At 43.4% G+C, this 14,650-nt stretch overlaps 1 protein-coding gene across 2 annotated transcripts in view; it reads right to left on the reverse strand.

Annotated features, from left to right (window-relative positions):
• znf385c (zinc finger protein 385C) overlaps window positions 1-14,650 on the reverse strand; it is a 308,447-nt gene that overhangs the window by 48,188 nt on the left and 245,609 nt on the right. For both annotated transcript variants that reach the window (XM_072442790.1, XM_072442791.1), the window contains one exon: window positions 4,231-4,364. In XM_072442790.1, the coding sequence (XP_072298891.1) occupies window positions 4,231-4,364 (134 nt within the window). The remainder of the gene's footprint in view (window positions 1-4,230; window positions 4,365-14,650) is intronic.

Genomic DNA, 14,650 nt, shown 5'->3' on the forward strand with positions numbered 1-14,650 from the left:
AACGGAGAAGTAAAGGATCAAACGAACAAAGGGTTTAATCCGGAGAGCTGAGGAGAATGAGCTCCACTGGGCTGAGTTCACCCGGCACACAAACAGCTACAGCATTATTGGGTTGGCTGTGCCGACATTAGACCGAGACCAGAACAGGGCCGGACGAGAAGCAAAACCAGGACGACAAGTATACAGCGCCAGGAGATAATTGAAAAAGAAAATGCGACTCTCTCGTGCGAAAGAGACACCGGCGATCGCAGCTAAAGCCATCGCCACGACAACAGAACGAGCTGAAAACTCCCAGAGCACAGACTTCTTCTCCGTCCTCAAATACACAAAGTTCTTCAACTAAAAAAAGCCGCCAACACTACAACGCTGGACTCAAACTGGACAGCGCCGGACCAGATGATGCTCAAGAGTCTGTGGGACGAATACGAGAGAATTCTGTTCATTCAAGGTTGTGGTTCGATCCCTGCTGACCGCTGTTTGTGATGATGTTTTCATGTCCTTTCTTGAACGTGAACATCATGAAGATTAAGTAGTTGTTGCTCTCGCCTCGCAGCAAGGTCCTGAGATTGATTTCTGGACGGGGCCTTTCTGAGTGGAGTTTGTAGTTGAAGGTTCTCTCTGTGTCTGCTGCAGTTTCCCCTCTGATACTTCCAAAACGTGCCGGTCAGACTGGCTGCAGCGGCTCAGGACTCACCCTGAATACCGTATTTTCTGGACTATAAGTTTCATAGTTTTGGCCGGGGACTTATACTCCGGCGTGACTTATATGTGAATTATTTGTTATTTTCACTGGCAACCGCATTTCACATGTTGATCATTTTCACACTGACAACCACAAGAGGGCGCTCTTGGCTCTAAGCGACACAGAAGAAGAAGAATCTGCACTTCCTCTTCCTCTGGAGTTTGTGGAGTTGTTTAGAAGTGACACAGAGGAAGAAGAATTCAATGGATTTAGTGATTTGGGGTAAAACTGATGCTTTGGTAAACTTGTTAGCATGTTCTTTATGCTATAGTTATCTGAATAACTGTTCATATGTTACGTTAACATACCAGACACTTACCACAGTTCTGTCTGTGCCTCATGTAGCTGAAGGTGTTAGCGTTAGCATACGTACACCTATTCACCATGTTCTCTAATCTGTTATTATTTTAAACTGCATTTAAAGATGAATTTGAGTTCTTGGTCCTGGATTTTAACAATTAAATTTCCCCCAAAAATGCGACTTATACTCTGGAACAAGTTTTTTTCAGTTTTTTTCTTCTCTATTATCAATTTTTTGGCTGGTGCGACTTATAGTTCTAAAACACGGTACTTGTATGACAAACAAAAATAACTATCAGCGACTATTCAACACGTGTCGACTTTGTAAATTAAATGATTGGTTACTGTAATACCTAAGGCTCAGTTACAGAAAACTGGAGGTTCAGGACTAATTGCACATTCAAACTCACATCTTCTCTGTCCCTCACTCTTTCTCTTTGTCTGGTCTGGCCTTCATGAGTTGGCGCTAGTATGTGTGGTCCGTACAGTGAAATGCTCCTCTAACAATGACAGCAAACTTGCGAATGTTTGAATGAAACATATGTACCAGGAGACAGAGGTTTACAGGACTATCACGCCTCATAAAGGATCACAAAAACACAGACTGCAGCTTAATATGGACACAGACAAAGACACGGCGTAGAAAAGTGAAGCGGCAGAACAATGTATCACAACTTGTCTTTGGAAATGTCAAAAATGTTATTTCTTTGCATAAAATGTCCCACAGTATTATATTAAACACATGTGGCTTGCAGTCATTCAACGACAGGTGCTTTTACTGCACAAATATACATTGAAAAATGGTATTCTTCATCCAGGGCCCGGTTGTATATTGATATATTGAAACAAAAAGTACCTACAATAAGTACTATAATTACGCAAATTGAATTGAAAATTCGAATGCAAAAACACCACGCAAACACCACGCAAACACCACCACACAAACACCATGCAAACACCACCACCACACAAACACCATGCAAACACCACCCAAATACAATGCAAAGAACATGTAAACACCACGCAAACACCACCAAAACACCACGCAAACACCACGCAAACACCACCACATAAACACCATGCAACCACCACTCAAACACTACGCAAACACCACCACGCAAACACCAAGCAAACACCACTCAAACACTACGCAAACACCACCACGCAAACACCACTCAAACACCACTCAAACACCACGCAAACACCACCACGCAAACACCACACAAACACCATGCAACCACCACTCAAACACTACGCAAACACCACCACGCAAACACCACGCAAACACCACCACGCAAACACCATGCAACCACCACTCAAACACTACGCAAACACCACCACGCAAACACCACGCAAACACCACCACGCAAACACCACGCAAACACCACGCAAACACCACCACACAAACACCATGCAACCACCACTCAAACACTACACAAACACCACCACACAAACACCACGCAAACACCACTCAAACACTACGCAAACACCACCACGCAAACACCACGCAAACACCACTCAAACACTACGCAAACACCATCACGCAAACACCACGCAAACACCACGCAAACACCACCACGCAAACACCACGCAAACACCACTCAAACACTACGCAAACACCACCACGCAAACACCACGCAAACACCACCACGCAAACACCACGCAAACACCACGCAAACACCACCACACAAACACCATGCAAACACCACCACGCAAACACCACGCAAACACCACGCAAACACCACCACGCAAACACCACGCAAACACCACGCAAACACCACCACACAAACACCATGCAACCACCACTCAAACACTACACAAACACCACCACACAAACACCACGCAAACACCACTCAAACACTACGCAAACACCACCACGCAAACACCACGCAAACACCACTCAAACACTACGCAAACACCATCACGCAAACACCACGCAAACACCACCACGCAAACACCATGCAACCACCACTCAAACACTACGCAAACACCACCACGCAAACACCACCACGCAAACACCACGCAAACACCACTCAAACACTACGCAAACACCACCACGCAAACACCACTCAAACACTACGCAAACACCACCACGCAAACACCACGCAAACACCACCACACAAACACCATGCAACCACCACTCAAACACTACGCAAACACCACCACGCAAACACCACGCAAACACCACTCAAACACTACGCAAACACCACCACGCAAACACCACTCAAACACTACGCAAACACCACCACGCAAACACAACGCAAACACCACTCAAACACTACGCAAACACCACCACGCAAACACCACGCAAACACCACCACGCAAACACCATGCAACCACCACTCAAACACTACGCAAACACCACCACGCAAACACCACGCAAACACCACCACGCAAACACCATGCAAACACCACTCAAACACTACGCAAACACCACCACGCAAACACCACGCAACCACCACTCAAACACTACGCAAACACCACCACGCAAACACCATGCAAACACCACTCAAACACTACGCAAACACCACCACGCAAACACCACGCAAACACCACTCAAACACTACGCAAACACCACCACGCAAACACCACCACGCAACCACCACTCAAACACTACGCAAACACCACCACGCAAACACCACTCAAACACTACGCAAACACCACCACGCAAACACCACTCAAACACTACGCAAACACCACCACGCAAACACCACCACGCAAACACCACCACACAAACACCATGCAAACACCACTCAAACACTATGCAAACACCACCACGCAAACACCACTCAAACACTACGCAAACACCACGCAAACACCACCTAAACACCACACAAACACCACCAAAACACCACGCAAACACCACGCAAACACCACCAAAACACCACGCAAACACCACCCAAACACCACCAAAACACCACGCAAACACCACCAAAACACCACCCAAACACCACCCACACCAAGCAAAACAGACATTAATTATGTAGAACCCTTCTTTATAAACAATTTGTTCATTATGAATTAAGTTTTTGTTCATGCTTTACTAAGGCTATTAAAGTGCAGTTAGTTAGTTAGTTAATAAATGTGTTACTCCTATAGTTTTTAAGTAATCATTTTTAAAAAGCCTTTCACATAAAGAACAACTTACTAGACGTTTACTCCATAAAACACGTGTAAACTGGACTCACCGTGTTGAAGTTGGGGAAGAGACTGAGCGGAGACGATCTGAAGGGCAGAAGGTGCTTGATGTCCAACTGTGGCTGCAGCGGTCGCCCCGGGACAGGCAGCGAGGCCAGGAGGGAGCTGCCCTGCGTCGACGTGCCTGGACAACACATGGAGACGGAAGCACGTCGTTAGAAAACACACGGGACACGGCGGCAGCAGAGCCAAAATGGCCGAGGCCGGTCAGGTGTAGCGCGCGGTGCCGCTGACTTTGACGGATTCCCCACCGGAGGCAGCGTTGCACCTCTGAAAACGACCGGGCGCACACAACCCTGAGTGTAATGTGTTTGAGCGTGTGTGTGTGTTGCCGGGACGCTGTAGGGGAAAGAGAAGTGAGGCTATTTTTGTTTGGCTCTATTAATCCTAAATGGAGGGTCTGTCATGTCCATGTCACAATTTTCCTCTCTACGCTGTTTCTCCTTTTCTCTTCTCTTAGATATATAACTCTGGAACTCATTGGATTACGATTTAAAAACATCAACTAATATCTATGTCTTTAAGAAACAGCTTAAAGCAATAACAATCAAATCATATTAATTAAGTACCGTATTTTACGGACTATAAGTCGCACCTTTATTCATAGTTTTGGCCGGGTGCGACTTATACTTACATTTATACTTAAACTCCGGAGTGACTTATATGTGATATTATTTGTTATTTTCACACTTGCAACTGCATTTCATATTCCAGTGCAACTTGTACTTTTCTTTTCTATTATGCATTTTTTGGCTGGTGCGATTTAAACCCCGGCGTGACTTATAGTCCGGAATATACGGTAATTAACCAAAAAAAGGAAGAAAAAAAGACTCAACCATCGAAGTGTGGCATGTTGTAAATGTAAAACAGTGTATTTAAAACGTACAAAAAGTTGACTAAACAAAATGTGTTTAGATCCATATTGTGTTTTTGTTGCATAAAAGGGCAGACATTTGTTTAAAGAGATTTAAGAGAGATTTATTTTCTTCTCTCTGCTCCTTTTCGATTGGAATGATAATTTATGTTAACGTGAATAACACACAATTGAAATAAAGAATAATAGCATACATTTGATGTATTGAGCGATATATTGTATTTGCTATTATTTGTTCTACTTGTACATATACATTACATCTGTATTGTGTGCCTTATTTTAACCATTGTTCACTATTTTTGCTCCTTAAAATATGTTTAAACTTGCTTCCAATTATGTTTTTATCTGGTAATGAAATTGCTGTTTCCAAGTAATTTCCCTTGTGGATCTATAACGTTTCTCCGAGTCCAAGTCTGTGAAATTAAAGAGATTTTCATTTTTGATTAGTTTAGACTGCAATAGACGCATACAAGGAAGAAACATGTACAGGATATTTATTTTAGGTAAGTTTATGTTGAAAAATAACTCCTTGAATAACCATCAAGTTAATATCATTATCAACGTTCATTTTGACACCTTTCTGTGTAAAAAACCTGTTTATTATTATTATGATTTAACTTTGAGAATGTGATGCCACCAAAACAATGACATACTATTACTATTACTACACTATACTATTACTACACTATACTATTACTATTACTACACTATACTACTGTTGTTTATTGAAGACAGTGTGAACATGAGATTTTGTTCTCTTACCTAATCGAAACATAATTTTAATCAACTTTTAACACCGGTTTACAGATATCCATGAATCAGAACGCGTATCATAATGAGTTATGTGTATAGTATTTCTATCGTATCGTGGACCATGTATTGGGATACGTATTGTATTTGTGAGGTACTTGGCAACACCCAGCCCTGACCATGAGACTGAACCCTGAACACGCCCGAGGTTCTATTATTCCTCACATTTATTTGTCGTTAGCAGCATTTGTCCTTCACTTTGGAACTTTTTTGAACTCGTCCCACAGAAGCTCATATTTATATATAAAGGAAAACTCATATTTGACGTTGTTTGAGTATGGGCATTAAACATATCCATCTTTCATTTATTCAATTACAGGTGCTTTTATTGCCTTGACAAAACACTCTTCTCACTGTGAGCTGGGTCGCCTCTCCACAAATCTGACCTGTAACTTGGGCTAAGGTGTCACCGGCATGTCTCTATTCATTTATTTTTAATTTTTCAACCTTTATTTAACCAGAAAGGTCCCATTGAGTTAACTAATCTCTTATGCAAGGGTTTCAGTCATAGATAGATTAGACAGACATAGATTTAGACTCTCCGCCAGAAAACTAAATCATTAGAAACATACATGTAATACGCAAAACTGTCTTTTTTGAGGTTTTAACCACGTTTTCCTGTATCAAAAACATTCTCGGAGTTGTGTTTAACTTCATTCACACTCGACTGACAAGAAAATAATTTAGAAAACACTCTTTCCCTGATGTGTGATGTCCTATTGTTCCCCTGACATGGCCCGGAACTCTTCAAGTCCCACTACATAAGCATGACGAGGCAAGCTAGCATTCGTTCATCTCTCCCATGTAATTTCCCTTTGCGGCCAGCAGATGGAGCCCAAAGGTTAGCTCCCTACCGTGCGAAAAGCCAGAGTAATATTCCTCCTTTATACTTTTATGTTCTCACAGAATGTACCTGTGTTTGAGTCTGGCGCTGATAATAATGTATCGATCCGCGAGGCCGGCGGCTCAGGGGCATTACGCGATCGATAACGGCTCAAATATATTTATGTATCGCACGCAATCAATCCGTCCACGGAGATACGGGCTTTACCTTGCACCCGTTCACCCCCATTACTTCCCCGGGACCCTCACACCTGACTATTACCCACACACTCGCCCGGAGACGCATCATTTAATTACTGATTTATTGGCCGAGGAAAAATGGCGAGGGGGGGAAAAGTCGGATGATATCGGATTTCAAATGGATCGAGGGCGACGGGATTTCTAATTTTCCGTCCGGCTGCGTTTCAGCGGAGCATATCGCGGGGACAAGGATCAATCATCGGTGTCAGCGTCAAGTCACCGTGGAAACCCCAAAAAAACATGGGGTGTTTCTACTCTCTACGATACAATAGCGAAAAGAGAGTGAGAAATCCTATGCTGAGAAAAGCAATCATTAACCTTAACAACGACAATCTCGGAGACGCAGAAAAGGTCAGGACTTTGGCTAATTTTTTTAAATTTTTGTGTGTCCAGGGTTGCCATAGCGAAGCAGCGGCACGGCGACGGGGAAGTGTTTTTTAAGCCGGATGCCCTTTCTTCTGCCACAAGCCGCGCTACAGTGAGGACGAAGTTACTTAAATTCAATGATAATGGCAAAAGTGCAGAGGCATGCACATGTCTTTAAACGTATTCGTTCAGGTTTAAGTATTGAAAAATTCTACATGTGCGCAAAATTAATCTTAAATACCTTAATATCCTTGAATTAAAGTTCACAGCATGACTGATTTAAATTTTAGATTTAATTTTATATTTTTGTAGCATTTTTTTTATTTTTTATTCTTGTTATAACTAAAAGAACACTTACAATGCTTGTTTTGTTGGCAATTTTTGTTTTAAGACAGTGAAAGTATGCTCAAATCAAGACAAATCTACCGTATTTTCTGGACTATAAGTCGCACCAGAAAAAAAAAAAAAAAAAACATATATAAGTCGCACTGGAGTATGAAATGCGGTTGCAAGTGTGAAAATAACAAATAATATCACATATAAGTATAAGTAAAAAAGTTTAAATATAAGTATAAGTCACAACCCCGCCAAAACTATGAAAAAAGGTGTGTATAGTTCAGAAAATACGGTACCTAATTCAAGCACTTATTAACACTAGTTCATTCAAAACAGACTGACTGGAAATGACTGCAAATGAAGACAACACAGTAATAACACATACATTTCAGACAGAAGTAACGTGGTTTAAAGTGCATCCTTTAAAGTCGTAACCTTATTTAAGACGGTATGTAAAATGTACGCTTTCTGCCTATTCGAATGTCGGACGTATATTTAATGATTTAACGGGCCTTTTTCCTCGGCGCACAGCGGGATCAGATGGACCGCGCAATGTGCATTTGAAATCTGACGCGTGGGCGGCCCGACCATACGCTCCTCCGCCCTGGACCTCCGCCCGCCCGAGCCGCGAGTGGGCTTCTCCGGATGCCGTCTCTGACCTCGGCTCGCGTGGAGACGGGCACCAGACACGTGGGAGACTCTCGGCGCTTGGCAGGGCTTACGAGAGTAGAAAACGAGCATGCTGGGAGGACAGTTTTACAGCTTCTCACACTTCCCACCTCTCCAGAGACTCCCCGTGCAGCTTGTTAAATCTGGGTTTTGGGCAGCAGCGAAAAGGAATGCGGAGGATGGAGCAGGGATGAACATGACGCAGCGACGTATCGGTATTGAGTAGTTAAAGTGGTTTACAGGAGGCGGCTGAGAGACTATCAAACAATATGCGGCTGTATTGTAACAAAATCTATGGCAAACTTCAATTACATAGCAGGTTTTGTGTAGTTAACAACAATTTATTCACGTGAATCTGGACAAAGAAATCTGACTTATCTTGTTTTAAGACATTTCTGCTAAATAAACGCAGAATAAGTAAGATCATTTAACTTATTTCAAGGACATTTTTACCTAAAACAAGTACATTTTTCTAGTTTTATGTCCATTTCTTAATCATAATCAATGGCTAAGTCCATCCGTGAACATGTATTAATCAGATGCATTCATCATACCATTATATTCAGACAAAGTATTTAGTATACGTTTACATTTTTTTTATTCATGCCTTAATTATTATTTTTTATTTTCTTGCTATTATATTTGCTGTTTCATGTTGCACCTTTTCACCGAAGAAAGTTCCTAGTTTGTGAATCTTGTTTTTATTCACTGACGGTGGCAACAAAATTTGTTGCCACCGTCAGTGAATAAAAACAAGATCTGTTTCTGATTCTGACCGAGAAACGTTAAAGTTTGTAAGGTTTATAATATAATACACACACACAGAGACGTGAATTGCTGTATTTGAGATTCAGTCAGTCCAGTGGTAGCAACTTGTATCAGAAACCGTGACATTATGATATGTTTCTTCTGTAATGACCCAGAGGAGAACATGTATGTATATTAATGTATGTCTTTATAGATGTAACTTTACAAATGCGTTTTTTGTATTGTATTCAACCAGGAAGTCCCATTGAGATTCAGTCTTTCTGCACAAGAGAGACCTGCTGCTACAAACACAATCATCTCAGAACTGAACATCACAAACTATTACGCTGTCAAACCCATCGCTGTCGTCACGGTCGCTGCATTTTCTCATGGTTTTCTCGAGCTTATCATGTGACGCCAGTGACTCCGATGTAGTATTTTATTCTCCGGCGAGTTGTCAGCGATGTCCGAACAGTTAAGAGAGCAGTCGAGGTTGATTGTCCGCTAATGACGAACGCTTTTGTATTTGTCCACAATGCCTGCTTTGGCGAGTGAAGATATCGTGGACCTTGGACGATACGCTCCTTCCACCACGGTACGAATGTCCCTGACGAGTTGTGTCGGGAGGGAAATGTGCGTCTCAGATCTTTGTGGCGAGCTCCAGCCATGACCAGCATCGAGCGGAAAAACAGAGCGCTTCACATTCATTGGTTTCCGTGAGCAACTCGTCTCAGGAAGGCCTTTCGCTCACGTGTTTCGTCTTCTTAGTGATCGAAATGACGCCAACACAAGACTATTGAACCGGCGTGGAAGCATATTCAATAATCATAATCAGTGCCTTTTAACACTTAAGAATGTGCCAAAATATCGAAATATCATAATATTACATTTGGTGATACAGTATCGATATCGTGGGCTGCTGTATTGATATATCGCCATAATATTGTCATTTTGGGTATAATTTCCCAAATTATTTTGTAACGGCGCTACAATTTCACTGTGTTTCATTTTGAGTTCGTGCAGGTCGCGGTTTGACAAAGAAAAAAACGTTTTGGGTTTGTTTAAAAAAACAGTGATCTATCGTAGAATATCACGAGCAACATACCGATTGTCGCAAAATTATCGAATCGTGAGGCGCGTGTTGTGTATCGCATCAAATCGTGAGGGACCCTGTGATTCTATTGAACACTAAAAAACTCCAATTATTCCTCTGATCCTCGTGCGTTTACCGAGAGATGATTGCCCAGCCTTACATCAGACCAGTCACTTTTGGACAAACGATCTAAATACAAAAAACATATTCTAGCAGCGCATGTGAGCAGCTTCTGTCGGCCTCACGTCAGGTGCTGGAGCTCTGATGCGCTGTGAGTGGGACGGATGGCTCATCTGTGCCCGGGGCCGGAGCTAACCTCCTTCTATCAGACTGCGTCATTTTCCACTCGCTGCTCGTGTTTGTGCATCATGCGATCACGAACGCAGCATGCTACATTCCACTTTACAGCTCGGTTACAGTGCGGGCTGCACGCTGCCGGCGACACGCAGCACGACTTCAGAACACGGCAAAGACTAAATGTGGCACTTCAGAATGTTGATCGTGCTGAGCCACAACATTTCTTTCTAAAGCGTTCAGTTTATGGTCCAGTTTTATAGTCCAGTTTTATGGTCCATGTCTTTATAAACACGAGTGGGTTGTATAAAAAATGTATACTCCGATTCAAAGAGTCAAAACTACCGTAGGTACAATTGAATAAGAGTCTCGATCTCAATGGGGTCTTACCTGGTGAAATAAAGTAAAGCAATAAAAAAACTCAACTGAACAAGCAGCCGATCGAAAAACAGTCTTAAATACAGCTCCATCTGCGCCATGTGTCCGTCGCCCTGTGTCCGTCGCCCTGTGTCCGTCGCCCTGTGTCCGTCGCCCTGTGTCCGTCGCCCTGTATCCGTCGCCCTGTGTCCGTCGCCCTGTGTCCGTCGCCCTGTGTCTTGTCCATCTCGTCCTGTGTCCGTGGCCCTTTTTCCGTCGCACTGTGTCTGTGTCTCTGTGTCCATGACCCTGTGTCCGTCGCCCTGTGTCCATGTCTCTGTGTCCGTCGTCCTGTGTCCGTCGCCCTGTGTCCGTCGCCCTGTGTCCGTCGCCCTGTGTCCGTCGTCCTGTGTCCGTCGCCCTGTGTCCGTCGTCCTGTGTCCGTCGCCCTGTGTCCATCGCCCTGTGTCCATGTCTCTGTGTCCGTCGCCCTGTGTCCGTCGCCCTGTATCCGTCGTCCTGTGTCCGTGGCCCTGTGTCCGTCGCCCTGTGTCCATGTCTCTGTGTCCGTCGCCCTGTGTCCGTCGCCCTGTATCCGTCGTCCTGTGTCCGTGGCCCTGTGTCCGTCGCCCTGTGTCCGTCGTCCTGTGTCTAACCTGAAGCAGTAGCTATTTGCCAACAGTCATCATAAAAATATGATAAAATATGCCAGATAAATTGATTTAATAATTATATTTTCTACAGTCAAAAGTCAAAATGTATTGACTTTGTCCTCCAGGAAAGTCCCACTGAGACTTAGCGTCTCTTTTTCAGGGGACTCCGGAGCCCGTTGTACATGTTTTTCGTGTTGTTTAGTGGAGTCGAACCCAGGACCTTCTTGCTGTGAGTCCACCTTGTGTCGCATAAAGAAGCCAATGACATCTGCAACTATGAGACCAAGACTATTATTAGTCCTCAGTATACGTTAAAATAATGGAGAGAGAGATGAAAAAACGACATCGTGCGACAGAACTACTCAATATTAGATCAGTATTTTCTGAGTTCAAGTCATTTGAGCAGTGACATGCAGCTCTATGTGGTTTCGGTCTATTTTATGACTTTGCTGCAGGACTGGAGAGTGTTTCCAGTGTGGGCCGAGCGTCCTCCTCCTCAGGCCGTCAGCGCATTCATGACTCACAGACATATTTACAAAAACACTCAACGTCCCAGGCTGCACAGAGACGAGAGTAAATTACCGTGGCGAACTAGAAAGAACGCAAAATCTGTGGAAAATCTATGAAAAAGATATTAAAATTCAGAATAGGTATCTTCTAATTAATTGGCAAATGCTTTGTCCACTAAGAACTGAAATGGATTAAAATTAATTAATGAAAAATACGTACGTCAATTTTACAATAGACATCAAAAGTCATAAATCCATCGTTTTAGAGGAAATCCAACATGTTATCAGAGCAACCAAATTCATACAGAAAAATTTGCAAAAAATATATATATAATACATAAAAAATATGAATAAAAAGAACATAAAAGTTAAGTAAATTAGCCATGTGTGAACAGGACGAGAGGACGTGCTCAGGATTACGGAAATATTTGTGAATTAAGCAAAATGTATAACCAGCGGTGGAAGAACCCAAGTTCTACCCAAGTAAACGTGAAAGCATTGCAAAAAATACTGATACTCAAAAGTGCTGAACCCTTTAACAGTGCTTTTCTCATCACAAGAAGCGATTTTGTCGATTTTTCCTGTAGCTTTTTTTTTTAGTTACGTAGTTTTTCCTTCGGGGACTTGAACTCTGAGCGGGCTGTCACTATGAATGAGTCAAGAAACAAACCCATCAGTCTGCATTAACAGGTCTCAAACTGCAAAAAAATAACACACTTTTCAGTCCAGTTAAAAAGTGTGAGCAGAATAAAGCTACTGTCTGTCAAAAGCGCAGTGAAGTCAAACGTAAAACTCACCCGCCGCAAAATTGACTTTTTCTGTAAAATGTACTGTATTTTGCAGGTTAGAAAATCTGACCCGGCAAGCCACGTATCACCGCACGACCACGATGCGTACGAGGTTACGCAACTTACTGAGGACAACGGCCCCTCACGTCCACACGCACAGGCCCTTCCCCCGCCGATTCCCTTCCAACTATTACCGAATTAGCCTTTAGCGCTCCTCTGCCATCCCGCCGTCACAGCTCGCGCGCTCCCCACGGTTCCCGACAAATTGACTTTTTCTGGAAAATGTACTGTATTTTGCACCGCCGGTCACAAAAGCTGACACGGCGAGCCTCGTATCACCGCATGACCACGGTCCTTACGAAGGTTACGCAACATCCTGAGCCAGAACATTCCGCAAATTCCCGCGCTACACCCACGCGGCACGCTCCTCAAGTGTATCCGCGAACGATGATTTGTCGCGAACACTGTCCACCGGCTCATCACAGCAGACAACGGCCCCTCACGTCCACACGCAAAGACCCTTCCCTCGCCTATTCTCCTCCAGCTATTACAGAATTAGCCTTTAGCGCCTCTCTGCCATCCCGCCGCTCCCTACGGTTCCGGACAAATTGCCTCGTCGAAAGCCCGCCCTAACGCGCCCCGCCCACAAATGACGCGCTCTCGAAATGCCCCGCTGCACTCGGAACACCCGGTGGAGTGGAGGAGGAAGCGAAAACCCACGTTGGTGCTATTTGCAGCCCCGTGTAATTACGTGGGAGGGACGGCGGCGCAGGAGGCTCGCGCACTTCGCCTGCATTTTCGTTGCCCGGGCCTGTTGTTGTTGTTGTTGCTGTTGTTGTTGAAGTTGTCGAAAGCCGGCCACCGCTCGGCTTGGTGAAAAAACTCTTCGCTCGCTATTGTGTTTTCATGCATTCCAAAAAATAAAATAAATGAAAATACTAGAAAGTCGTTGTGTGCGACTGTGGATCCTGAAGCATTCGGGTTTCTGAAGCTTTCACGGGGCAAACATACATGGTTTGTTGGTGTTGCATACAAAGAGTTGATTTAAAAAAATAGATTAAAAAGTCCCCGGTGGCTTGCAGTTTCCCTTTTGTATAGTGAAAGTGAAATGAAATTCACAAGACGTTATTTTCTACAATAATATCTGTAGAAGATGGCAACAAAATGACAAATACTTTTCGACAATTTTTCAAACTGGATATGTCTGTTTTTAATATTCTGTTTTGTTCGTCTTTCTGTTCATCGTGTATGCCAGAAATGTATACCGTATTTCCATAAGGCGCACTGGAAATTTTTTAGAAAATGAAAGGCTTTTAAGTGCACCTTATCTTGCAGAAAATACGGTATACATTTTTGGCCTTATAATCCAGTGCGCCTTATATATGGATTAATTCTGGTTGTGTTTACTGACCTTGAAGCGGTTTTGTGTGGTACACGTTTTGTTTCGCTTAATGCGCCTTATATATGAAAAATGATCGAAAGTAGAGCATTCGTAAACAGTGTGCTTTATAATCCAGTGCGCCCTATAGTGTGGAAAATACGGTAATGTATCAGCAGTTGTAGCAGTAGTAGAATAGTAGTGGTGGCCTTTATGGAAAGATAGACTTTTGTTGCTTTGAATGTACAGAACATGCTACTTAAGTGGCCGTTGTTGTCATGGATACAATATTGCTGCGCTCCAGTCGTCCTTGGAGGTCGGAACTCGGACCTTGGAGAGAACCATTTTCTCCGAGTTGCTGTGTTCCTGATGTGTACGGACTGTAACGACTCAAATCAAACAATAAAACCAGAGAAAGTGCTCAAATCCCCCAAACGACGGATCCAATTAAGT

This window comes from Eucyclogobius newberryi, unplaced genomic scaffold, assembly GCF_026437365.1.
Source record: "Eucyclogobius newberryi isolate DKJ021-1_F unplaced genomic scaffold, fEucNew1.0.hap1 SCAF_13, whole genome shotgun sequence".
Taxonomy (NCBI): domain Eukaryota; kingdom Metazoa; phylum Chordata; class Actinopteri; order Gobiiformes; family Gobiidae; genus Eucyclogobius; species Eucyclogobius newberryi.